General features: G+C 60.9%; 1 protein-coding gene across 3 annotated transcripts in view; it reads right to left on the bottom strand.

Annotated features, from left to right (window-relative positions):
* The window catches only part of ARHGEF10L (Rho guanine nucleotide exchange factor 10 like), a 109,522-nt gene that overhangs the window by 50,099 nt on the left and 35,707 nt on the right, over positions 1–23,716 (bottom strand). The window contains exons 3-8 of one of the 3 annotated variants that reach the window (XM_056122574.1): positions 22,245–22,436; positions 21,435–21,465; positions 13,052–13,143; positions 11,777–11,860; positions 6,839–7,008; positions 2,303–2,419 (exon numbers count right to left, since the gene is read on the bottom strand). In XM_056122574.1, coding sequence (XP_055978549.1) covers positions 2,303–2,419; positions 6,839–7,008; positions 11,777–11,860; positions 13,052–13,143; positions 21,435–21,465; positions 22,245–22,436 — 686 coding nt within the window. Of the gene's footprint in view, positions 1–2,302; positions 2,420–6,780; positions 7,009–11,776; positions 11,861–13,051; positions 13,144–21,434; positions 21,466–22,244; positions 22,437–23,716 lie in introns of those variants that run through there. The other 2 variants (XM_056122572.1, XM_056122573.1) reach the window with 2 other exon arrangements.

Here is a 23,716-nt window from a genome sequence, read left to right as displayed (position 1 = left end):
ATCCGCTGAACCCAAATGAGGAAGCCCTCCCTCGTCCCCGAAATAGCCAGGCTTCTCCCTGGGCTCTGCCCGGGAAGAGGGGGCAGCTGGGCTTGCCACAGGGCAGGGCGCAGCTTCCCCTGGGGTGGGGGAGGGGCTGGGGCGCAGTGAGCTCGGCTGCCGGTGCCTGGGGGAGCCCCATGGGGCCTGTACCCCAGCAGGCTGCAGCCCGTCACCCACGCCTGGGCCCCCCGCCCAGCCTTACGCCCTGCGGACGCACACAGAGCGCACTGTGGGAACAAGAGGACTGGGGTGGGGGGCGGGGGGGTGTTGGTGCTTCAGCTAGCAGGGGCTGCCGGTAAGAGGCTGAGGCACCGCAGGGGGCCCTGGGGAGCCCGGCTCCTTCCTCCCTGGCGCCTCGGCTGAAGGTGGGGGGCATGCATCGGGGGGACACACTGCTCTCTGCTAGGGCACCTTCCTTCCGCCAGCACCTTGGTCCCCAGAGGAAGGACTGGCCAGGCACTTCATGCAAAGGTAGGCAAGAAGGGTTACTGAGCCCTGAGGGGGTGGGCGGCCGTCCGGGAACCAGGCTGGAAACAGGGAAGGGGCTGTGTAGGCTGGTCCTCTCTGCCTCTAACAGGTACAATCCTAGAGGAGCGAGCCCTGGCCCCGGGGGGTAGGGGGATGGGGTGGTGGCGGCTAACGGATGCCTCTGAGAGTCTGACACTGGCGGAGACATTAAGCCCAGAACGCTCACTCCCGCGGGGGTCTGCCCCCTAGTCGAGAGATCTCCGCCACAGACCCCAGCTCCTTCCTGTCGGGAAGCCCCCAGGAGGCCGTACCATAAATGCCTAAGGAGGGGGCACCTCAGAGGCCCCTCTCCTGGCTCGTCCCCGGGCAGAAAGAGAAAGACAGAATGGGGCTGGAGCGATAGCACAGTGGGTAGGGTGTTGGCCTTGCACGCGGCCAACCCGGGTTCGATTCCCAGCATCCCATATGGTCCCCGAGAACCACCAGGAGTGATTTCTGAGTGCATGAACCAGGAGTAACCCCTGTGCATTGCCGGGTGTGACCCAAAAATCAAAAAGAAAAGAGAGAGAGAGAGAGAGAGAGAGAGAGAGAGAGAGAGAGAGAGAGAGAGAGAGAGACCAGAGGCAGCTGGATGGTCAGGAGCAGGCGCTTTGCCTGCAGGAGGCCGGGGGTCAGCCCCAAGCACCCAGGGGAAGCAGGAGGAGCCCCTGAGCACCGCAGAGTGTGACCCCAGCAAAAACCAAACCAAAGAAAAAGAGCAAGGGACGAACATCGGGAGGGCGTCCCCAAGTCCGCCCTTCCCGATGCCCGTCCCCCTAGGCAGAGGAGGCTTGGGCAAGTCCCCTTGTCCCCCACCCTGTTCCTCATGTGCCCTTGCCTCTCTGCTCTGGGCAGGTTAAACCACCCCCACCCCAAGAGGTTCCATCAGAGGGTCTGCAAACTATAAAGCACTGCCCTCCCGGGAGGCTTCCGGCTCTGAGGACACGGGCAGGGCTACCGGCCAATGGACGCCCAGGCTCTGGCCCACAGACGCCCTGGTTTAAACCCCAGCTCTGCTGCTGACCTCTGGCGTGACCTCACGGCCAGCAGCTTCGGTCCGGGCATTGGGACGGAAAGATGAGAGGCAGGAGGTGACAGAGACCGCCCTCGCCCCCATGGCCACGCCGAGGGCTGGATCTGCGGACACCCACGTGCTTCCCCAGCCAGGGGACGGAGGCTCAGAGAGATCAAGAGGCCTGCCTGGGACCGCACAGCAGGAAAGAGGTAGGAGAGGACTCAGCCCCGGGCCATGGCGCATGGGAAATGCCCGGTGAACGGAAGCCACGGCTGCCCGCGTGGGTGCCCGGCTCCAGAGCCCATCTGAGAACGGCCAGGGATCTCCCAGCTCAACCTGGATCACTCTCAGCGGCTCCAAGGACGGAGGAGACAAGGTCCCCAGTGCCCAAACCTACCCGCTGTCCTGATCAAATATGCAGATTCCTGGGCCTGGGGGTGGTGGGGAGGACCTCACCAGGCTCTGTGCCCGGGGACCTGCATTTCTCAGCGTTCCCCACCCTCCACACACTGCTCTTAGGGCCCCCAACATCTGAAAACCCCACCCAGAAATTCTTGCAGACGGGGAGAGCGCCTTGCGGGAGCGGGGTCCGGCGGGGGGCGGGGGGTGGCAGGAAGAGACGGAGAGGCGGGGAGGTGGCAAGGAGCGAGCGGCGTGAGGCACTGACCCGGGTCCAGCACGGAGGTGCCCCGCGGGCAGCGCGGGCGGCGGAGCCCCTTCCCGAGAGGCGGTCGGTACCTTACAATCGTACTTCTGCTTCAGCTCCCGCATGTCTCGCCCCCCGGCGCGCAAAGCCAGGATGTCTCGCTTAGTCCTGCAGTACCTCTCCTTTAGCCTGGTCAGGTCTGGAGAAAGCTGGAGCCCCCGAGCAGCCAGGCAGAAGGAGAGCAGGGCAGAGGAGCAGGCGGGCAGGGCAGGGAGGGGACAGAACAGGGGACAGACAGCACAGGGAAAAGGAGACTCAGGTAAGGCGGCAGTGGACAGTGTGGCCGGGCAGGACTGGGGGGCTGCAAGAAGTGGCTCCAACCAGGCCCCACCCCAACAGAACAGGCCCTGGGAGGGGGGGGTGGGTCTCTGGCCCCCCCAGCCCCACCCCAGGGGTGGCGAACACTGCTCAGAGCAGGTGTGTGTCATCTCCCCAGCCCGGGACCCCGCACCAGGCTGTGACAGAGGGCGTTTCTCAGCAGGTGTGTGAGAGGGAGGGAGGGAGGGAGGGAGGGAGGGATGGATGGATGGATGGATGGATGGATGGATGGAGGGTCGGTGGGTGGAGAGATGGGTAGGCAATGAGAAAAGTGCAGGAGGGTCAATGAATGAAGGGTGGGGAAAGAGCCAGACAGATGGGAGATCAGATGCAAAGACAGGCTGATGGACAGATGGATGACTGTTGGGACAGACAGGTAAAAAAAATGGGTGATCAAAAAGATACATTGGGCTGGAACAATAGCACAGTGGGTAGGGCGTTTGCCTTGCACGCAGCCGACCTAGGTTCTATTCCCAGCATCCCATATGGTCCCCCGAGCACTGCCAGGAGTAATTCCTGAGTGCATGAACCAGGAGTAACTCCTGTGCATCGCTGGGTGTGACCCAAAAAGAAAAAAAAAAGATACATCTAGGGGGCTGGAGCGATAGTACAGCAGGTAGGGCATTTGCCTTGCACACAGCCGATCCGGGTTCGGTCCCTGGCTTCCCATATGGTCCCCCACGCACCACCAGGAATAATTCCTGAGTGCAGAGCCAGGAGTAACCACTGAGTATCACCGGGTGTGAACCCCCCACCACAAAAAAAAAAAAAAATATATATATATATATATATATATGTTCATTAGGTGACTACTGAGGAGTAAGTGGAATCAAATCACTGGTGTGAAGATTGGTGGATGGCCAGAAGCAGCGATGCCAGTCCAGCTTTGCAGCATTTCCACCAGACGGATGCTCCTGCTCTGGCCAGTCTCAAGCCACCAACAGGGAATCATTGAGCGTGACATTGAAAGGAGACGCACACAGAGTTGGTGGGCTCTTGTGAGCCAGGATGGGTTCAGGTTGACTCCAGGATGTCACTTGAGGGAGAGGCGGGTGAGGGAGGGAGGAAGGGAGGGAGGGACGGAGGGAGGGAGGGAGGGAAGGAACTGGGTGGATGGAAGAACAGGCTTAGACTCTATTGGGGAAGCAGAATGGACAGACAAGTGGACATCAAAATGATGACCTATATGAGCAAGGGATATTTGGTGAAGTATGCAGAAAATAAGACAAGCAACACTTATAAAGAAACCAACAAGCAGAAGGTTTAAGAATGCAAGCTCTGGAGGCGAGAAGGCCCACAGTCAAAACACCATTCCCTGCTTACTAGCTGGGAAAGTCTCTTTACCACCTAGTAATAGCGTCCTCACTGCTGAGGCAGAATGGTGACAACTATTCCAGAGAGTTACTGAGATTAGAAGGAGAATAATATCACGCCCAGAGCACAGCAAGTGTTCAAAAATTGAAGCTATTTTTAAACTACCTTTCAAAGGATAAGTGTTCAACATCAGTTAGATGGATGGGTAATTGGTTGAATGGATGGACCGTTGTTTGGATGGAAGAAGGCATGGAGGGAGGGATGTAAGGATGACTGAACGGATGGATGGAGTGATGGAAGGATGGAGTGATGGAAGGCTAGAAGGATGGATTGATGGATGGATGGATGGATGGATGGATGGATGGATGGATGGATGGACAAATGAAAATTTTGCTTTCAAATTATATATAATGCTGTGGCTCTACCACTTAGTGGCTGTGTGAACCCAGCCCAACCCTATCACTTAACCTTTCTGAGCCTCTTTTACTTAGGTCCTCAGAGCAATGAAAAAAGATTAAAGACTAAGAGATGAGGAAAGCTAAGTGAGACTACCGCATCAACAACACTGTGCTAGGCAAAAGGTGGGTGTGTCCTGCAAAGTAGTTGCAGGAGGACAGGAATCCCTCTGAGAGCTTCTCAGACGCCCCAGCAACTGGAGAGTTTGGGGCTCCTAAGACTGACAATGAATCAGGAGACACCCCCCACCCGCCTTCGTGAGCCTGTTTGCCCAGGAGAGGGTCAGAAAACTAGGGTCAAGGGCAGCTGCAGTGCTGGCCAGATCAGAGCAAGGCAGTGACCAGGGCCGGGCAAGCTTCTGTGGCCAGTGGCCCAGCTGCTCAGCTCATGATGACCGTGACCGTGGGAGTTTGTGAGTTGTAGGGGATCCATTCCTCCACTGAAAACAAAACAAAACAAAAGCAACAGCAACAGCAACTCCGACTGGCCGGGCTTGCTAACTGGGCAGCAGCAACCAGCCACTGCTTCCGGTTCTGCCAACGCCGGGGCTTGCTTGCCGAGGGCTGGCCTCTCCAGACCCCTAGAGGAGGGATGCCGCTGGACAGGGGCCTGGGTGGTGGTCGGACCCTCAGGATAGGACAGAACACTCTACCCAGAGCCAAGCGGTGTGGCCGCAAGCATGCAGCCGCCACGGTGCAGGAGCAGAAGCCAGTGCCACAAGCAGCGGTGGAGAGGGCAGAGGCCAAGGGAGCAGAGAAAGGCCCCGGCACATTCTCCCTGGAGAAGCTGTCCTTGCAGTTAAAAAGGGCAAGTTTCTGGCGGCCCGGCGAAGCTCAGTCAGAGCCCGACAGCCCGAGCTGGAGGCCACAAAGGTCCAAAGTTCACGGGCAATCCCCAGGAGCCCCCCCCCCACTGGACTCAGCCACGATGAAGGTCATGGGCCATGTCTCCAGGCCCTCAGTGACCCCTAGCGTCCCCGGGGGGGGGGGGGGGGGGCAGAGTGCCAGTTAAAAAGCAGCTGCTGGGGGCCTGCCCGACTCTGACTCGAGGCGCTGGAGCCTCCAATCTCACTGGCTGTGCCCCTAAGTCCCCTGCCGGCCCCAGAGCCACCCTGGGGAGCCCCAGTACCCCTGTGTCTCCTGCCCTTGGGATGGGAGACCCACCAGGGAGGTAGGGAACTAGGGAAATGACTGAGAGCAGGGGTGGGCTTGGGCCTGGGGAGCCTGCTGGTTCCACATCCCAGCACTGGGCTGAGCCCTGGGATTGGGGGGGCTCCCTGGGGCCTGTGAGGCTGCTCTCCTGAGCCCCCTTGGTCTCCCTTCATCCACTCCCTGGCTGGGACAGAGCCGGACAGGCCTCTTACTGTGCTTTCACAGGGGCTGTTCCCCTATGCTGGGGTGCCTTCCCCATCCCCCCTGCCCCCGCCACCCCTGGTCTCCAAACCCCAGTAACTAGCATTTTACTTCTGGAAACCTGCTCCAATTGGCCCTGTTCCATTTCTAAGCTGGGCAGGTGACCTGGGCTAGGGAGCAGGGACTAGCCAGTGTGCCTTGGACGAGCCCCTTCTGACGGGTGTCTTGGGAGAGATGCCAAAGGCTGGGCGTGTCTGGCCCAGGTCTCCCTGGTCTACACCCCAGGCCACATGGCACACAGGCGTCCCAGGTGTGTGTGGGGGGGGGCGGGAGATGGGGCTCCACATGCCCCCGCCAGGAAGGCCCAGCTATGGGGCGCCCAGCACTCAGGAGAGAATTTTGAGGAGCCCTGGGGAGCCCGTCTTTATCAGAGGACTCCTAGGTGTGGGTGCTGCTCTGGCCCGCACCCTTTCCCAGAGAGGGAGCCGAGACTCAGGAATAGGTAACTCACCCTTCCCCCACCCCCACCCCCACCCCCAAGTATGAGCAGGAAGGCCCCCTGTGGTCCCTGGCCCTGCCCACCTGCCCCTCTTGACGGGGAGCGTAAGAAGGACCCAGGACCCTATAAGACACTGCTCCACCGAAGGACAGAATCTGCCTTCCGGAGGCTTCTATGGGACACACTAGGGAGGAGTCAGACTGTCCGTTCACCCCCTCAGCTCCCAGGCAGACTGACCGGGGGAGAAACCCAGGCAGAGGCCACAGAGCACCAGTGCAGGGACATGGCCCAACTGCCTGCTGGGCCACCAGACACCCTGTTTGAGAGGGCCACTGCAGAAACCTGGCGAGGTCTGGACTGCTGGGCTCCATAGGCGGGCTCTGGGGGGACCAGGAGGCAACACCCGCTCCACACACACACAGCTGGAGGAAGCCCAGACTCCAGGGGAAAATGCAGTGGAAGGTCACACCCTAGGTCCCCGGACCTCCTTTCCCCGCCCACCGTGTACACGGGCGCTCGGATGCTGAGATCCGTACCTGTGGCCTGGCCCTGGCCCCACCGCCCAACTTACCCGGCAGCCCGAGGGGGTCTGGGTGCCCTGGCTCCGGGGAGACGCCGGCCCCTCTCACCTTGGGCTGGAAGGACACTCGGTGCTTGGCAGGCTGGGCCTCTGGCTTGGCGTCCTCCCCCGAGTCCTCGCTGTAGCTCTCAAACTCGCTGGAGCTCCAGCCTAGGTCATCCGCCTCCCGCAGGGCCCCGTCCCGGTGCACATCCTCGTAGGGCAAGTTCCGGTCCAGCCCTGTTGGCCAACGGAGAGAGCGGGTGAGCGCAAGCCCCGAACCCCAGCCTGCCGTGGTCAGGAGATGACCCCTCCCTGCCCACGGCCACACAACTTCTCTGGGGTCTCGGGGCTAGTTCTCAGCCTCCTGGGCATCTTTTTCCAAGGGAAAGCGATACAAGGTGCTGGAGAGATAGTACAGTGGGCAGAGCGCTTGCCTTACATGCGACAGACCCTGGTTTGACCCCTGGTCCCAGACCCCACCAGGAGTGATCCCTGAGCGCGGAGCCAGAAGTAAGACCAGAGCACCACTGGGTGTGGTCCAATATCCAAGAGACAAAAGATGAAAAGAGAAGCCCCTGGGGCTGGAGCAATAGCACAGCGGGTAGGGCATTTGCCTTGCATGCAGCTGACTCAGGTTCGATTCCCAGCATGCCATATGGTCCCCTGAGCACCGCCAGGGGTAATTCCTGAGCGCAGAGCCAGGAGTAACCCCTGTGCATCGCCAGGTGTGACCCGGAAAGCAAAAATAAAAATAAAAAAGAAAGAAAATAGAAGCCCCAAGACCGATTTCTGACTTTGGGGTCTCGCTTCTGGCCTCAGTTTCCCCAGGGAGGCCAAAAGGAGATCAGTGACCTGGACCATCCAAGGACCCAAACCCTCAGCCCAAATTTGAAATTCCCCATATGGGTCTGGATGGTCCAGTAGGGGGCGCACCTCTCCCAGCGACAGGGAGAGTTCTCTTCTCTTCCCAGGCCATGAGGTGAAAAATAACAGGAGGAGGAGGGGGGTTCCCACGCCAGGCAGTTTCACTGGAGGGACCCCAGATGGGGGCAGGTGAGAGCCCTCCCCACCCCAAGGGACTCAGCCCCAGCAGCCGAAAACTTCCAGAACACAGCCGCTTCCATGCTCACCCCCGGTCCCCACAAGCTTGGGCCGAGCCTCACCTAAGAATGAACCGATTCCTAGACCACACGGACGCAAATGCACTTCAAACCACATACCCTACCCACACTCCAAGAGTACTGCACCACATTTGATGGGGTTCAAAGTAAGAGTCAATCAATCTTAGAGGGAAATATTATTTACAGATATATATATGTATGTGTGTGTATATATATATATATATGCACACAAGGCTCAAACTTTAACAACATGCTAGTGATCTCTTATAGAAGGGTTTAATGGCCTCTGGGTGAAATGCAACAATCTTCACACTCTTCCCTCTAAGGATACTTTTTAGCAGCATTTTTCAGCGGTTTTTTATAACAAGCTATACAAATTATATTATTTCGGTTCTGCTTTGGGGCAGGGATTGGGGTTCGGGATGGAAACATCCGAAATTCAGTGGTGGGAAGGTGTAATGGTGGTGGGATTGGTGTCTGAATATTAAATGTAATCAAATATTGTGAACTACTTTATAAAAGAAAAAAAAGAAAATAGTGGGTGACAAAGGCAGGTGCCCGCCAGGGACGAGACCAATCCTGGATCCTGCGAAGCCCTTCAAAGATCCCCACCGAGCCTCTCCCACTGGGTCTCTCCCCCAGCCCGGGGTCAGGGACTCTCTGGGCTTCTCTTCTGGGTCACTTGCGGCAGAACTGACCCGCAGCCTCACCAAACACAAGGCAGGCCACGGACAGAAGCCTAGGCTCCACAGGAGAGTCACGGGTCTGACCACAGCACTGCATGGACCCAGAGCACTGCACAGGGAGCAGCCCAGTGACCGCTGGGTGTGGCCCCCACCTCATGGATGTGCAAGTAAGGAGGTCGGGCTCCAGAGGGTACACAAGGACTAAGATCCTTTTGTCCACACAGTGCACAAGGGATGTCTCACAAAGACTCTTCTCGGAAACCGTGCGTCCGACGAAGCCCAGCTCTGGACCCAGACGCCTCTAGGAAACGGAGGTGACGATGAGCTAAAAGGCCGAATAAATAGAAGGACCAAAAGCTCTCAGCAAAGAGCCTGGCCTGGGGTAAGCACTCGGCAGAGCAGCTAGGATGTCCCCTGGGGGCTCCGGCGGACTGGGGGTCAGTGTTCTCTCTGGAGAGAGGTGGACATGGGCGGGGCATAGGCAAAACCACAAAGCAGGTCACAGAGGCTCCACCAGAGATGAGGGCCGGAAGGAGGAGGCAGAGGAGGAAGAAAAGAGGAGGAGGAGGGGGGAGGGGGGAGGAGGAGAAGAAGGAGGAGGAGGAGGAGGAGGAGGAGGAGGAGGAGGACCCAGCCAGGGCCTTTGCGCAGCTCGGAACCAGGAGAAAGGCCCAAGCCAGCTCCAGGGAGGCCCAGAAGAGCTGTGACAGCCTCGAGAGGCTCCCCCGTGCCCCTCACTCACGACAGTGATGCATGTACCTTCTGACACACACAAACCACACATGCACTCACCCTCACACGCCCTCACATAGACGCGCCCCCCTCCCAGCACACACCCCCTCAGGTCCACACCCACTCGGGCACTCACAGCCTCACTGACACACCTCCTCAGACACACCTCCCACACAGACTCACACCCTCTATGCACTCCCCACATCCCTTACAGAGACCCTCACACACATACCCTCACACACACATAATCCCTCACACAGCCCCTCATGCACACACCCTCACAGACTTGCACCCCGACTCGGACATGCACCCTCAGACACACACTCTCAGACTCACATCTCCTCAGGCACACCCTTCTCTCAGATACCCCATCTTACACACCCCCTCAGACTCACACCTCCCCAGAAAGCCCCCCTCAGACACAAGCCCCCTCAGACTCAAGCCCCTCACAGACACCCTCCCCTCAGTCTCAGCCCCTCACAGACACACACACTGTCAGTAGCCCTCCTGGGCTCTCCACAGACCCAGGGTGGGGTGCAGGGTGCACAGGGTCCCACCCTCCACTCAGAGGAGCAGACACCAGGTTCGCCACGGCTGCTCCATCTATTCCCCTCAGCCTGCTCTGGCCACACAGCCCTATGCTGGCCTAGGCCACTCAGTAGCCAAGAGAGTGTCACCAGATTTCTGAGCCCGTGGCAAAGCCCAGAGTTTCTATACCTCGGCTCTGGGGTTCCCAAAGGGTCTCTACCTCCCTGCTTCCTCGAGGTGTGGGATCTCACTAACACTCCAGCTCACGAGTCCTCTTTCAAAGCTCTTTGTTTGGGGGGTGGTTCGGGCCTCATTCAGCAGTTCTCAGGGGTTACTCCTCGCTCTGCACTCAGGAATCACTCCTGGTGGTACTCAAAGAACCATATGAGATGCCGGGGATCGAACCCAGGTCGACTTCACGCAAGGCAAATGTCCTCCTCGCTGCCCTGTTGCCCCACCCCCACCCCTCCCTCCAAGAGAGCCCTTCCTGCCACCCTCTCAGCACCATCAGCCCACGGACCCTCGACAGTGGGAAGCTCAGATTGCCCCGAATCTCCAGGTGCACCTGCTGGGTCCAGAGCGGTTCTCTGATTAGTGAGGCCCCCCAGGGTCAGGGTGATAATTTGATTGTCTGTAAGTAAGTCATAGCTCAAAAACCTGGGGCCCGGGGATCTAAGAACAGGAAGAGCCAGCGCGCAAGCCTAGGACTGTGTGGCCCAGGCCCCCAGCGCCCTAGGCTGACAACCTCGTGCCTGGGCACCACTGACGCCACGTGGGGCACCAGTGCTGGGCCCTGGCCAAGGTGCCCTGACTCCAGTGTGTTTCTGGGACCATGCAGCCCTGCGGGGGTCACGGGCCCCTCAAACTCAATGTGCAGAGCCAAGCTGATTCCCAGGCTGCTCGCTCCTCCCCAGCCCAGGTCAGCTCGAGGGGAGGCGTCCAGCAGAGACTGAGGCCCAAGCAATCAATAGCTTGATGGATACCCCAAAAGCTCCAACCACAGGCTGGTCAAACTCAGCTCTCTCAGCTCCAGAACATTCCTTCCTGTAAGACCCTGGGCCCCACCCCGAGTCCAACGTGCCCTGGATTCAGTGCGCTGTGGGCCAGAAACGCATTCGGGCCCCTGGATGTGCTGAGGTTGCATGGGTCCCTAGCCCAGGGACAGGGTTCTGGGCCTGCTCATGCCTCTGCGTGTCTCTCCTCTGAGTGCAGCCCCTGCCAAAAGACCCTCACAACTTCCCCCTCAGAGCAGGAGTGCCTTGGAAGCAGAGACTGTTTCCCCCAATCCCCGGGAACAGGTCAAAGGGTGTGGCTATGAACAGATGTCCACTCCGGCTGTGGGGCCTCAGGCTGAGGGCTCTGCCTCTTCCAGGCCGCCCTCCATGGGAGCAGCAGCTGGCCCTGCTGGAATGACGGTACGCAGTGCCCTGACTGCGACGGGCAGAGCCCTGGACGTGGTACCACAGTGAGCCCGGCTGAAGCCCCCCCGGGTCACCTCTCGGTGCCCTCCTCCCCCAAGCCAGAGCTGAAGAGCCCTGACGGCATCTGGAGCCAGATCCTGTGAGGCGAGACCAGGGGGGCTGTGGTTGGTCCGGCCCCAGGAAACTGGCTCCTGCTGGACACTGACTATGGACAGCGAGCAAGAGTAACCCTCCTCCTGGGGGTCCCCTTCCCCCCCCCAGCACAGGGACTGGGGAACAGGCCTTCCCCAGCTCTCTCGGCATCACCCCTGGCTACCCCAGAGCCCCGGCAAGCTTAGCCCACCATTAGCCTGTTCTCCTGCTGATGACGCCCAGGCTCAGAGACACGAGAGGGATCGTCTGGGGAACCCAGCTGGGTCAGGCCCGGCATCTCCCAGCCCCTCCCCGGGATGACTCGGCTAGGAGGAGGGGCCGTGGGGGCCGGGGCAGGGGGGTGGGGTGGCGGGGAGAGGCTCACCGGGCTGATGCGCGTCCAGGTTCTCGCAGGGAACGTCGTCGTAGATCACATCCTCCTCCAGGGCGGGGAAAGTGAACCGGTCGACTGGGGGGCAGAGGGGAGGGCGTGGGAGCGGGCGGCGTGTCAGGGGCCCCTCCTCCCCCGCCCCACCCCCAGCCCCACTTACCATGCCCCACGCAGCCCACCCTTGAAGACCCTTAGCTCTGACGGCTCTCTGGGCCCCCCGGCCCTGCTGCTTCTCCCCCTCTCAGTCCCTCCAGGGCAGCCTCCCGGTGCCAGGCGCCAACCCCACCTGCCGTCCGGCTGCCCATGTCCCGCCCATCTGGCTGGCCAGGCCTGGGCTCTGGCACCTGCTGGGGGCAGGAAACCGAACCAGCGTCTGTGCCTGGGAGCCGGGGGCCGCTTCAGCGGTCTGCACGCCCTTCCCTCCCCTCCCTCAACCTTCCCTGTCAAACCCCTGCCAGGCGCACGTTACTGTGTGCAGGGCAGGGGATAGCGGGGGCTTGGATTAAACACTGGGCTTCGTTAGACACCACATCCTCAGACTTGGCCAGCGGCACCCCGGGGTGGGAAGCTGCGCAGACCAGCGCTACCCCTGCGGACATTTCTGCTCACCACCTGTGCCCAGGCTCCCTGGTGGGAAATTAAGGAGCCTAAGACTGCACCCCGTCTCCATCCTGCCTGGGGGCAGTGGGATCAGGGCCAAACAAACCAGGCCCCAGACTCCACAGGGCTGCTCCTTTCCCCCCAGATTGACTGGGAGCAGGTGGACTTCGAAGCCCCCACTGTCCTCACTGCTGCACTTCCTGGGTCTCCCCCGCCCCCAGAGTCCTGTGAAGCCTCCACTGACCCCCTCTCCTTCCTTCTTTAGCTCTCAGACCTGACTGCCTCTCGCTGGCACCACCCCGGTCACTGCAGCCACTCCCACACTGGGAGTCCACCCTGCCCCCCACAAAGGCAGCTTCTGAGGGAGCCCAGGTCCTCCAGCTCCCGCACAGGGGCGGGGGTGGGGGGGCTGCTAGGACCCTTCCTCCTTGAGCTCTGCTCCTGGCTCTCAGCCTCCAGGAGCCCCCGTTCCCTCAGTGGCCACCCGGTGTCCTGGGCCCTACCCAGCATGCTCACTGCCCACTGGCCATGGGTCTGTTTCCACTCCCATAGTGACTCTAGGTGAAGAGGGCAGGCCCGTGGCCTGTCCTGGGCAGGCCTCTCATGCTGTCCTGCTGTCCTGCAGGGGCCCACAGCAGCCCACCCGGGGTGGAGCCCAAGGGGACTTACTGCGACGGGAGCTTTTCCGTTTCCAGCTGGAACGCGGGACCCCGGAGAAGGCCACGTCCTGGGCATCCCCGTTACTCAGCGGGGGTGGGGCCCTGCAGGGGGTGGGGTAGAAGGGGAACAGGCTGTGAGCCAGGGAAGCCCCCCTCCCTGCCCCTCCCCAAGGAGTCAGGGTACAGAGTGGACGGGACACCCCTACGGGCGTTGGACAGAGGGACTGCGACAACTTCCCGGCCCCTTTTGGGTCCCCCGTGGGCAGAAGGCCCCAGACACACTTTCACAGATCATGAAGATCAAACCTGAAGCAGAGGTGAGAACAAGAGCGCCCCCCCACCCTAACAAGGGCACGCCTGTTTCCCTGCAGGGGAGTCTGGGGCGGGAGGTCACGGCTGCCCAGACTAGACTCTCCCTTCTGCAACCTGGAGTCTCAGGCTGCAGACCCTGCAGTGGGGAGAAGTGTGGACAAACCAGGCTTCCAACAGTACACCCAGGCCCTGGGCACCCAGCCTGGATGCCCAGGCTCATGAGGGTGCCAGCAGTCATCAGGCAAACTGGGGCCACCATCAGAGCCCTCACAGACAGCAGGCCACACCTGCCCAAGAGAAACAAAGAACGAAACTCAAGCTGAAAACCAGCAGCTTTGGACAGGGCGGTCACCGTCTCCCCCTCCCAGCAGCCTGGCCAAGCTCAGGAGGGTCGGGCGGGGGCCTCACTCCAAAAACCTTCAGCTTAGGTTCACGGATGAGACAGAGGCTCAGCCCTCTGGGACCCCCTGGCTTGCAATCCCCCCACCCCACCCTTCCTCATCATTTCCACAAAACTGCTCCTGGGCACCGGGCAGACGAGATGATGAGGAAGCTGGAGCGAGAATCCAGAGAGCAAAGCGCTCGCCTTCCATGCGGCTGACCTGGGTTGGATCCCCAGCACCCATATGGTCCCTGAGCCCTCCAGGAGTGACCCCTGAGCACTGAACCCTGAGCACTGCTCAGTGTGTCCCCACCCCAAAAAAAAAAAGGGCAGGAGGGTTGAGAGGGAACCCTGGCAATGGGTTTGGGGAAGTAATAAAGTCAGATCTGATCTAAGGAAGTCACAGGCACCAGCCCCAAGGAGGAGAAGCAGGAACTGAGCCTGATAAAACTAAAGGAGTTGGCTGTCAGCACCAGCCCACAGGCAGAAGTGAGGGCCAAAGTAAGACCGTGAAAACACAAAAAGACCTCAGGAAGGCCACAGTGCTTTCCCTTGCCCGCACGTGGCCACAGACCCTGATCCATCCGGAAAGCACTGACACCTACACTCTGGGACTAGCGTCTCCCTGCTGCAGCCACCAGCCACCGGCACACTCCTCCCTGCCACTCCACCCCTGACCCCACCATCTCTCCTTGGGCTCCGCCCTGACACAGACCCCCTGACTCACTGTGCTGAGACGGGCCCCCACGCCATGGCATCCTCCCCTACCCCCAGCCCCGCTCCAGTCTCAAGGCTGCTATTTCACTGGCAGGACCACAGCGGGGCCACGCTCTGCTCTCCTCGTTTGGCCGATGGGAAAACTGAGGCTCTGAGACTCCATGACTTACCCAGAGTCCCACACAGCTCACTGGGGATCTGGGACCTAGTCTGTCTGCTGTCTACAAAGTTTGGGCTCTTTTAGGCAGCCTCTTTGTTAGTAGATGGCATAAACTGGCATGGGCTGGCACTAGTAGAGCACATGTAGGCACCAGCCAGCACAGGTCAGGCATGGGCTAAGTACAGGCTGGCATGGGCTGGTGCAGGATGGCATGAACAGGTACCGGCTGGCACCATTTGGCATGAGCGGGCACAGGCTGGCACAGACTAGCATAGACCAACACTGGCTGGCACGGGCTGGCACCGCCGAGCAGCCTGAGTTGGCACAGCTGACATGAGTTGGCAAGACTGGCACCAGTGGGCACCTGTCCGAGGGGGATGAAGTTTGCTGTGAGTACGACCAGAGGATGAATGAAAGAACAGGAGGGAGTTCTCGGGACAGGCCCTGGTGAAAAGGGAGTGAGAAACACCCACAGACTACAGCTGGCTACGGACCCTGTCCCCGCCTCGACCCTTGCATGCACGCGTGTGCGCGCGCACGCACGCACACACACACACACACACACACACACCCCAGTACGCTGGCTACAGACCCTGTCCCCCTCCCCCCAACACACAGAGAGACCACTGTAGTGGTCTACAGACCCTGTCCCCAGCTCAACCCTTGCATGCATGCACACATACACATACACACACACACACACACACACACACACTATTATGCCGGCTACAGACCCTGTCCCCTTCCCCCAAAACACACACACAGACCACTACAGCTGGCTACAGACCCTGTCCCCCACCTCGACCCTTGCATGCATGCACACACACACACACACACACACACACACACACACACACACCCCTCATAGAACTTGGTAAAGATGCAGAGGATGGAAGGATGGGGGTGGAGGTGCAGGGCACGCAGTCAGGCTGCAGGACCCAGGTCGGGGCAGCTCAACTCTGTCCTGAGTGCTGGCGGGTGGCAGGGGGTAGCTGGCACCAAGACTGGAGAGGTCCAGCCTGGGCCTGGGTGGACGTGACAGCACCCTCGGGGTCCACCCCTGGGACCCGCCCTTAGTCTGTCCACCTGGGCGTTCTCCCCGGGCAGGTAGGGCAAATTGCCATCCAGCTGACCCATGCACACTGCTAAGGCCAGCCGGGGCTTCAGGGCCAGAGGCAAAGAGTTGGCAGGACTGCACTCATCCTGGGGGTGCCAGGGGAGAGCCCCTTCCATGGCCTTTTCCCAGGAAGCTGCCTGTGTTCCTCAGCGGGTGGCCCCCTCCCCTGAGCCCCCTGATGCCCCAGGATCCTCCCTCTCCTGAGGAAGGGGACCTGTACCCGTCTTCCCAGGTTCTGGGATGAGGAGAGGTGGTGTCTGCTGGGGGCCTTCCTGTGCCCACCGCAGCAGCGGGGGTCCAAGGAGAGGCAGGTGGACAGTGGCTCCACACTTCCCTGTGCCAGCCATGAGGGGTGGGAGGGGCATCAAGAGATTCCTGAAGTTCTGGGGACCCACGGACAGGACCCCTCTACCAGGGAGAGGCTGTGCAGCCTCTGTGCTGGGGACTCCAGAGTCTGAGGAGAGATCCCAGCACTGCAGGGCTGGAGGATCTTACATCCAGGGGCAAAAGACGGCAGAGAGAAATACAGTTTCCTCCCTGTGAGGCCAAGAAGGGGTTTGGTGGCACCAGGGTCCGGCTTCATGAAGGACAGGAAGGCTCCAAATCCCCAGATGCAGGGAGCAGAGGGTGCAGGCTCGGCCCAGTTCCCCAACAACACTGGGCCGGGTCAGCTGTGGTGCCATGACGAGCTGTGGGGGTTCAGGGCAGGAACCCTCCAGTCTCCCAGCTTCTCCCCAGGGTGCTCTGCTCCCCAACTCCTGGTGCCTGGAAAACCCGGGGCTGCAGCCAGGAGGGTCCTAGGCCCCTGCTCCCTGCTGTGGACATGCTGCTCCCCAAGCGTGGCCTCCTCTAGGCTCCAGGGAGGGAGAGGCTCAGGGAGGGGCGTCTCCTGGGTACCTTCATGAGCAGCTGCCCAACTGCTCCTTGAGTCCAGCAAGGAAAGCAAACCCCGGCAGAGGGGCTGTGGAAGGGGGCTGCAGCACACAGGGGGAGCCGTGGGTCTGGCTGGAAGAGCACAGGAAGTCCTCACCCCAAGTTCCCTCCTCCGGGGGGTGACCCCTGGAGATAGTCCAGCAAGGGGCACACACAGGGCATTTGTGAGCAGGGGGGACTTAGGAGTGCACCATGGGGGACAAGATCGCTCTCGGGCCATGTGTGCAGACATTGTCACAGACATCACAGGTTGGCATGGGCTGGTACCAGTTGGCATGAACTGGCATGGGCTAGCACCAGTTGGCATGGACTGATACTGACTGGCAAATATAGGCATATGGACTGGCCCCAGCTGCCACAGACTGGCATAGCTTTGTCACAAGTTAGTATGAGCCAGCACTGACCAGTACTGTCTGGTTCCCACTGGCATTGGTTGGCATGAACTGGCAGCAGTTAGCACTGGCTAGCACCAACTGAGAAGGGTTGGGATGGTATAGCAACTCTTGGCACATGGTGCCAGCCAGCACCTGGTGGCACCGACTGGAATGGACTGACACAGGATGGCACCAGATGGCATGATGTGGCGGGGTGGCACCAGTTGGGATTTGCTCCAGTTGGGATTTGCTGATACAGACTGTTGTGGGCTGGTACCACTTAGCATTGACTGGCATAGATTATCACTGCCCGGCACAGACTGCCATGGGAGATAAGTACTGGCACCAGGTAGCATTTAGCTAGCATATGCAGATACACACTGGCATGGGCTTGCATGAGCTGGTACTAACTGGCATTATCTGGCAGGGATTGGCATGGAATGGCATAACATGATATGTTTGGCTGTCATGGGTTGGCATGGACTGTCACTGATCTTTACCCCTTGACATCTGCCTCCACCCACAACCCCAGGGGGCAAAGGGCTTAGTGGCCTAGGGAGCACACGTGGCATGCAGGAGGCCCTGGGTTGATCCCCAGCAACACTGACTCCCCAAGCACTCCTGAGCACCACTGGGAAGGCCCCAACACGTCCGTGAGGGGCAGCCTGGCCCCTGGGTTCTGTGACTGTGGGGTCAGTCATCCCAGCCCTAAGCTTCTGCACTCACCCGCACAAAAGCATGCTAAACTCTGTGCCTGGACCGGGGGAGAAGCAGGGGCACAGGAAGCTCTAGCCTTGGTGGCCTGCTCGGTGCCCAGCATGGGCCTCAGCGGGCAAGAAACAGGTGCCTGGGCCGTGTGCTGCCCAGCTGCTCAACCTCTCAGGAGCCCTCTGTCCACGCCGCCTCCTGGGCCTTATTACCAGGGGAGAGGCAGGATCTGGGTCCTGAGATTCCTGCTCACCGTTTCTCTCCTTGTTTGCTTCTTTGCACCCTCCCCCCACCCCAACACACATGCGCGCACACACATGTACACACAGGGAAGGTATTCAGGCTCCTGTGGGGTCAACAGTGCTGTTGGCCTCATGGGAACAGGTGCTGCGGTTTGGAAGCCCAAGGTGGCCGCAGAGCTGGGTTGCATCGGGGAGGTGACCAGCTGGGAGCCAGAGCCCAATCTGATGCCCCCGGCCAGATCTCCTAGACCCCAGCCAGCCTCAGCTTCCTCGTGACCAACCCCCCCCCCCCACACACACACACACACACCCTGGGCGGGTAGGATTCTCCACCCCAAGCAAACACGACAAAGCCGGGCAGCGAGTTGGGGAGAGGAAGGATCAAACCCAGGAGTCCTATGGCCCAGAGGCCAACAGGCTCCTCCTGAAACTAGACTGACACTGAGAAGCAGCACGGTGGTCACAGAGACGCCTACAGCAGCGGGGGAGTCAGCCGCCACTACTGCATGTCTCCATGGCCTCTCACCTCCATCCCACTCATCGAGGACATCCGGCCTGGCTGGCGACAAGAGGCAGCTTGCCTGGTGACCTACAGCCAGTAAGCAGCAGCACCACCCTTTTGGGGGGCTGCAGGGGGGAGGGGGGCACACCTGGCGATGCTCAGCTGTTACTCCTGGCTCTACACTCAGAGCTCACTCCGGCGGTGCTCAGGGATCAAACCGAGGTCAGCCACATGCAAGGCAAGCAAGCACCCTACCCGCACTTCTAGCCTTGAAGCTGGCGCTGGGGGTCTCTGAGCCCCAGCATGAAGCCCTGGAGGACCCAGACACTGGCAGCCCACCAAGAGCTGGGGGCCTGAGCTGGCCATGACACCTCAGAGGTGCCCCTCGGGGAAGGCCACAGCCACATGGGGGTGAGGATAGGGGTCCTGACTGTGCTGTCAGAAGCCTGCTGTGGGCATCAGCTGCTTCTCCGAGGCCAGCTAAGCAGCCAGAGCCCTGGGCAAGGGTGACGGTCACGGTCACGGGAGAGACACCGCCAGAGGTCCTGGAACGTCCTGCCCTGGAGAGCTGTTTCTCTCGAAGCCGTGTTGACTTAGGCACGACCTCTGGGGAGGGGAGTTAAAACATGTTTTCCGAAAGAGAATTGAGATTTTTATTTTCCCTTCCTCTTGGATAACAAGGCGAGGGAAAGTGGCCTGGATTGATTCTTGTCCCAGAGGGCTGCAGAGTGGAAAATCACCAGCTAGGGCAGGAATGGAAGGTGGGAGCCCCAAAGGAGCAGGGAGCGGAGAAGGGACACAGGTGGGGACCTCACAGCACCCACCCACCCACCCACACACACACACACACACACACCACACTGCCACCCCTGTAGGGCACTGCCCATCACATGACCTGGCGGCAGGCTGGGGACAGACCCTGAGTGAGGAACTGCTGTGACTCTCCTTAGATGCCCAGATTCCGTGCAGGCTGCATGAGGGAACTCCCAAAGGGTGTGGCACCGGGACCCCCTGGCCATGTAGCCCCTGCAGAGCAGGAGATTCACGGGGCACCATCTGGCCAGAAAGCACCATGAGGGGGACTCTGTGGTCATGTCCGACCCTGCCCAGCGTGTCCAGGTGGGAGCATTTGGTCCCACCTTATAGGAGAAAGGATGCTCAGCCATTCCTGGCAGCCACCCAACCACCACCCAGTCACTGAGCCCCAGAGTCAGTGCCCCGGGGACAGGGGGTTCCAAGACCTCCCTACGCTCCCCACCCCCCCACACACACATACACCTTGAGCTCTGCTGACCAGCATGGCAGCTGTGCCATGTGGCAGGACACTCCCCTCAGTCATAAGAGAACCTGGGTTCCAGCCCCGGCACCACAGAGAAACCCCCTGGCAGGGACAGTCCTGCAGGACCAGCTGCGTGGGTGGGCTTAACGGGCCCCTGTGTATGGGATGCCCTTCTGCAGGGCCACTGAGCTGCATACTGGACTCCAGGCCAAAGGCGAGGGCAGGCAGAGCCAGACTGTGCTGCCCAGAGGTCAGAGAACCGGGGTCTCAGAGCCGGGGAGGGTGCCCTCGCCCACTGCCCACTCCGTGCAGCGGCTTCCTCCATGCAGCCCTCCTGACCTGAACTGACTTTCACATCTACGGGACTCCTTCAGAGCGTACAACAGCTCAGACCCTGCCCTGCCCCGAGCACCCCCGCTCAGAGCCGCCATCCCCTGGTTGCTCCTTCGCCTCCTCTAGGGATGGACGGCATTGCCCAAGAACCAAGTGCCAGGCCCGGCCTGCCCAGGCCTACAGCTCCAGGAGGACTGCCCCACCCCGCGCAGGGCTGGCTCTGCTGACTCACCCCAGGTCCCCCAGCAAGGGGGGCGACTGCTGGCCCCGTCAGGCCTTAATTGCATGGTGGGAGGCCCTGGCAGAGACCCGCCCGCCCACTCCCAGCCCTGACTGGATCCAGGATGGTCTTCAGCCCCCAGGGAACCCTGACCACTTCACCCTGACTTGGCAGCTTCCAGCTGTGTGACTCCTGCCTGAGAAATAGCCCCCTGATTGAGTGTCCACAAAGAAAGCAGAGGGGGGCCCAAACAAACACACCTGGACCCCCAGGAGAGCCAGCATTGGAGCCCCATCTATCCCAGGCCAGAGCCCCTTCATCCAGCATGTTTGAAGCCCCAGGTTCAATCTCTGAATTCACCACAGGAGCCCCTAAGTACCCCTGGGCGAGGCCTGGGGGCACCCAAATCCCCCTATGAGCACTGGAAGTAGCCCCTGAGAACTGCCGGGCGTGCCACCCCCAAAAGGGGCAGAGAACTCTAACCACCTGTGCGAGCAGCCCTGGGGCCCCCAGGTGTGGCACCAAGTGTGAGTCTCACCTGCCAGAGAAACAGGGAGGGGCGGCTGCCTCTCGGGACAGCCCTCAGCCCTCATTATCCCTGGGGAGAGGCGCTGGCCAGGGTCCGTGGTCAGTGCTGGGGCTGGAGTGGCCTCTGAAGCCCTCCTAGCAGCCCAGGCAGAGGAGGGACAAGTTCCACAGAACTGCCCAGTAGAGGCAGAATGGACCACGCCAGGACCACCCCCACCCTGACCAGCCAGCACTGCCCACCAGCACCAGCCTGACGCCTGTCTCCGGCCCCAGGGGGCCTGCACCCAGCCACCCCCACTGGCCCTGAGCACTGCCTGGGCCTCCGAGTTCTCCCATGGCTCCTTCAAGACACAGCTGGCAGAGTTGAGTTTGACTCCAGGCTTTGGGCTGGCCACCTTTGGGGCTTGTGGGCAGGATCCAGGGAAAGGTCAAAGGGGTTTGGGCCCTCCCCAGGGGGATGTAGGGGGGTCTTGCAGAGCCAAAAGCCTATACTGGGCCCCGGGCCCACAGCTCTCCCCAGCCCACACCTCCTACCCCGGGTCTCCCCGTGTTCCAACCACCAAGCTCCGGAGCGAGGCTGACTTACTGCGCCTGGGGTGCAGCCACTGGATCCGGGTCTGCGGGAGAAGCGAGGAGAGCAAGCCGTCAGGCAGGCGGGAAGCTGGCCTCAGTAGACCCAGCCCGGCCCGGCCCGCCCCTTTCCCAGCCTCCCAGGGGGCACTGGCGACCAGGCCTGGCCAGCCGGCCCGGTTCCCGCCTCTCCTCCCCCGCCACCAGGGCATCCTCATTAAAGCTCCTACCTGCATCGCCCCCGCCCCCACCCCGACCCCGCCCCCATGGCCCACATCCCAGCTCAGGGCCCGCCACGGGCCCAGTCCCCCACCCCCTGCTTGGAGCCCCCTGTCCCCTCGCCTGCAGGAAGTTCCTGCTTGTCCAGTCCCCCGGCTCTCCCAGATGACAAAATCAGCGAGCCCAGAAGCTGCTATTTAACACCAGTCTTATCAGGGCCCTCCCGCCGCCCGCCCTCAGGGCCACGGTTCCCAGGGGCCAGGGCCCAAAAGCCCGGGCGGCAAGGATGATGCCCGACGCGCAACCCGGGTCGGCCACTTCCGAATCCATCCCTGTGCCCCGGTGCGCCAGATGTTGCCGGAATGTGAGGAATCCGCCGTCCCCAAGGAAAGGAATGGAATGCGGCTGCTCCCCAGTGGCTGCGGCTCTTCCCTTCCTGTCTTCTGGGGCAGCGGAGGGACCACATGACATCACGGGAGCCGAGCTTCCATGCAGCTGGAAACTCTGCATGCCCGTCTCCCCCCACACCCCACACCCCCAGCCCAGACCAGAAACCAGAGCCCCCAACACACACACTCCCAGGCTCAAGAAGACATAATACCGGAGCCAGAGCTGGGAGCCGAGTCCAAGTGGATCAGTGGAGCGGCAGCATCTCTGTCTGCAGCCACGCCTGGGACGCCCAGGCCAGCGCTGGCGCTGGTGTCCTCGTCATCATCGCTGTCGTCAAACTCGAAGGCCTCTCCGGGGTCGTCCTCTGCCTCGGGGGAGGGGCCTGGGCCTCCGGGAACCAGCAGATCTCCTGCAAGGAAGGAAGGGAGGAAGGAAGGAGTGAGCTAGGGAGTGAGGCGTGGAGGGGAGGGTAGTTCCCAGGGGTCCCCCTGTGGGCCCCCCACAGGCAGCCTCTGCCGCTGGGGCGGGGGTCCTGGGCAGAGGGAGGGCCCCTGTGGTCCATGCAGGGGGTGAGGAGGTGCTTTGTAAGTGCACGGGGGCACACACCACCTGTGTGTGTTTAAGCTCCTGTGTGCATGTGTGTGTGCACACACACGCTGCACTTTGTCCAGCACGCAGGGCAGTAGCACACACAGAAGCCCACAAGCACACAGCACCCCAGGGGGACCAGCTTCCAGGTCCTGGCCCCAGACCAGCTGGGACGGGGTTAGGGCGCAGGCTCCCTGCCAGGCTCCCTGCCAGTTCTCCCCTGGGATCCTTTCTGCTGCTCGTTGACCGTCTCACCTCCCTTTAAGGGAAAAGGCTTAGCCCAGGGTGCAGGGATGGGAGCCCAACGGTTTTGTTACACCCCCCTGAAGGGCACTGTTACATGTTACAAGTTACATTTGTTACACCCCATGAAGAAATGCACTGACCCTGGAGACCCCGGGTGCTACCACACCCCTGGCTCCAGGCTCACGGCCCCCTGTCTTGCCTCCCTCCCCGCCCTCTGACCTAGCCACCGCCTGGACAGAAGCTCTTGTGGTGGCCATCTATGCCCAGTCTCATGCACACGGGGCAGAGTTGTCCGGCATGCTTCAAGCCAATAGGGGCTGACCGCCTGCCTCTCAGGGTGTCCACCGTGGGCCTGGCGCTGCTTGGGACGCACTGTCAGAGTGTGAGCTCCGGGCTGGTCCTGAGGCCTGCCCAGCTGCGTGCTTCTCCGAGAGCCTCTCACGGCTCTCCTCCTCCACTGTGAATACCCGCGAGAATGAAAACACACCTTGGGGTAAGGTACAGGAGAAAGACCGTATGGAGCTAAGGTGTCTAACCGGCCTGTGGCTGACCCTGATCCCTGGCACCATCTTAAGGTCCCCTGAACAACCACCAGGAGAAATCCCTGAGGACCTCAAGGTATGACCCCCAAGCCAAAACAAAAAGGGAACCTTGCACAGAGAGCTGATGAGAACATGGAGACGGTGAAGGGAGTGGTCTCAGCCTGTGGCCACCACTGGCCTCGGGGCCTTGAGACCTCCGTATGGGAAGCAGGCAGGGTCCAGCCTCCAACACCAAGACCCAGTAGTGCCGCCCAGCTGTGACAAGGAGATGTCTCTCCTGACACATGCCCCTGATGAGGGAGATCACCATTCA

The sequence above is a fragment of the Sorex fumeus genome, unplaced genomic scaffold, assembly GCF_029834395.1.
Source record: "Sorex fumeus unplaced genomic scaffold, SorFum_2.1 ptg000047l, whole genome shotgun sequence".
NCBI classification, from domain to species: domain Eukaryota; kingdom Metazoa; phylum Chordata; class Mammalia; order Eulipotyphla; family Soricidae; genus Sorex; species Sorex fumeus.
Note: the sequence above shows the minus strand (reverse complement) of the source record. Positions and strands in the feature narration are given on the sequence as shown.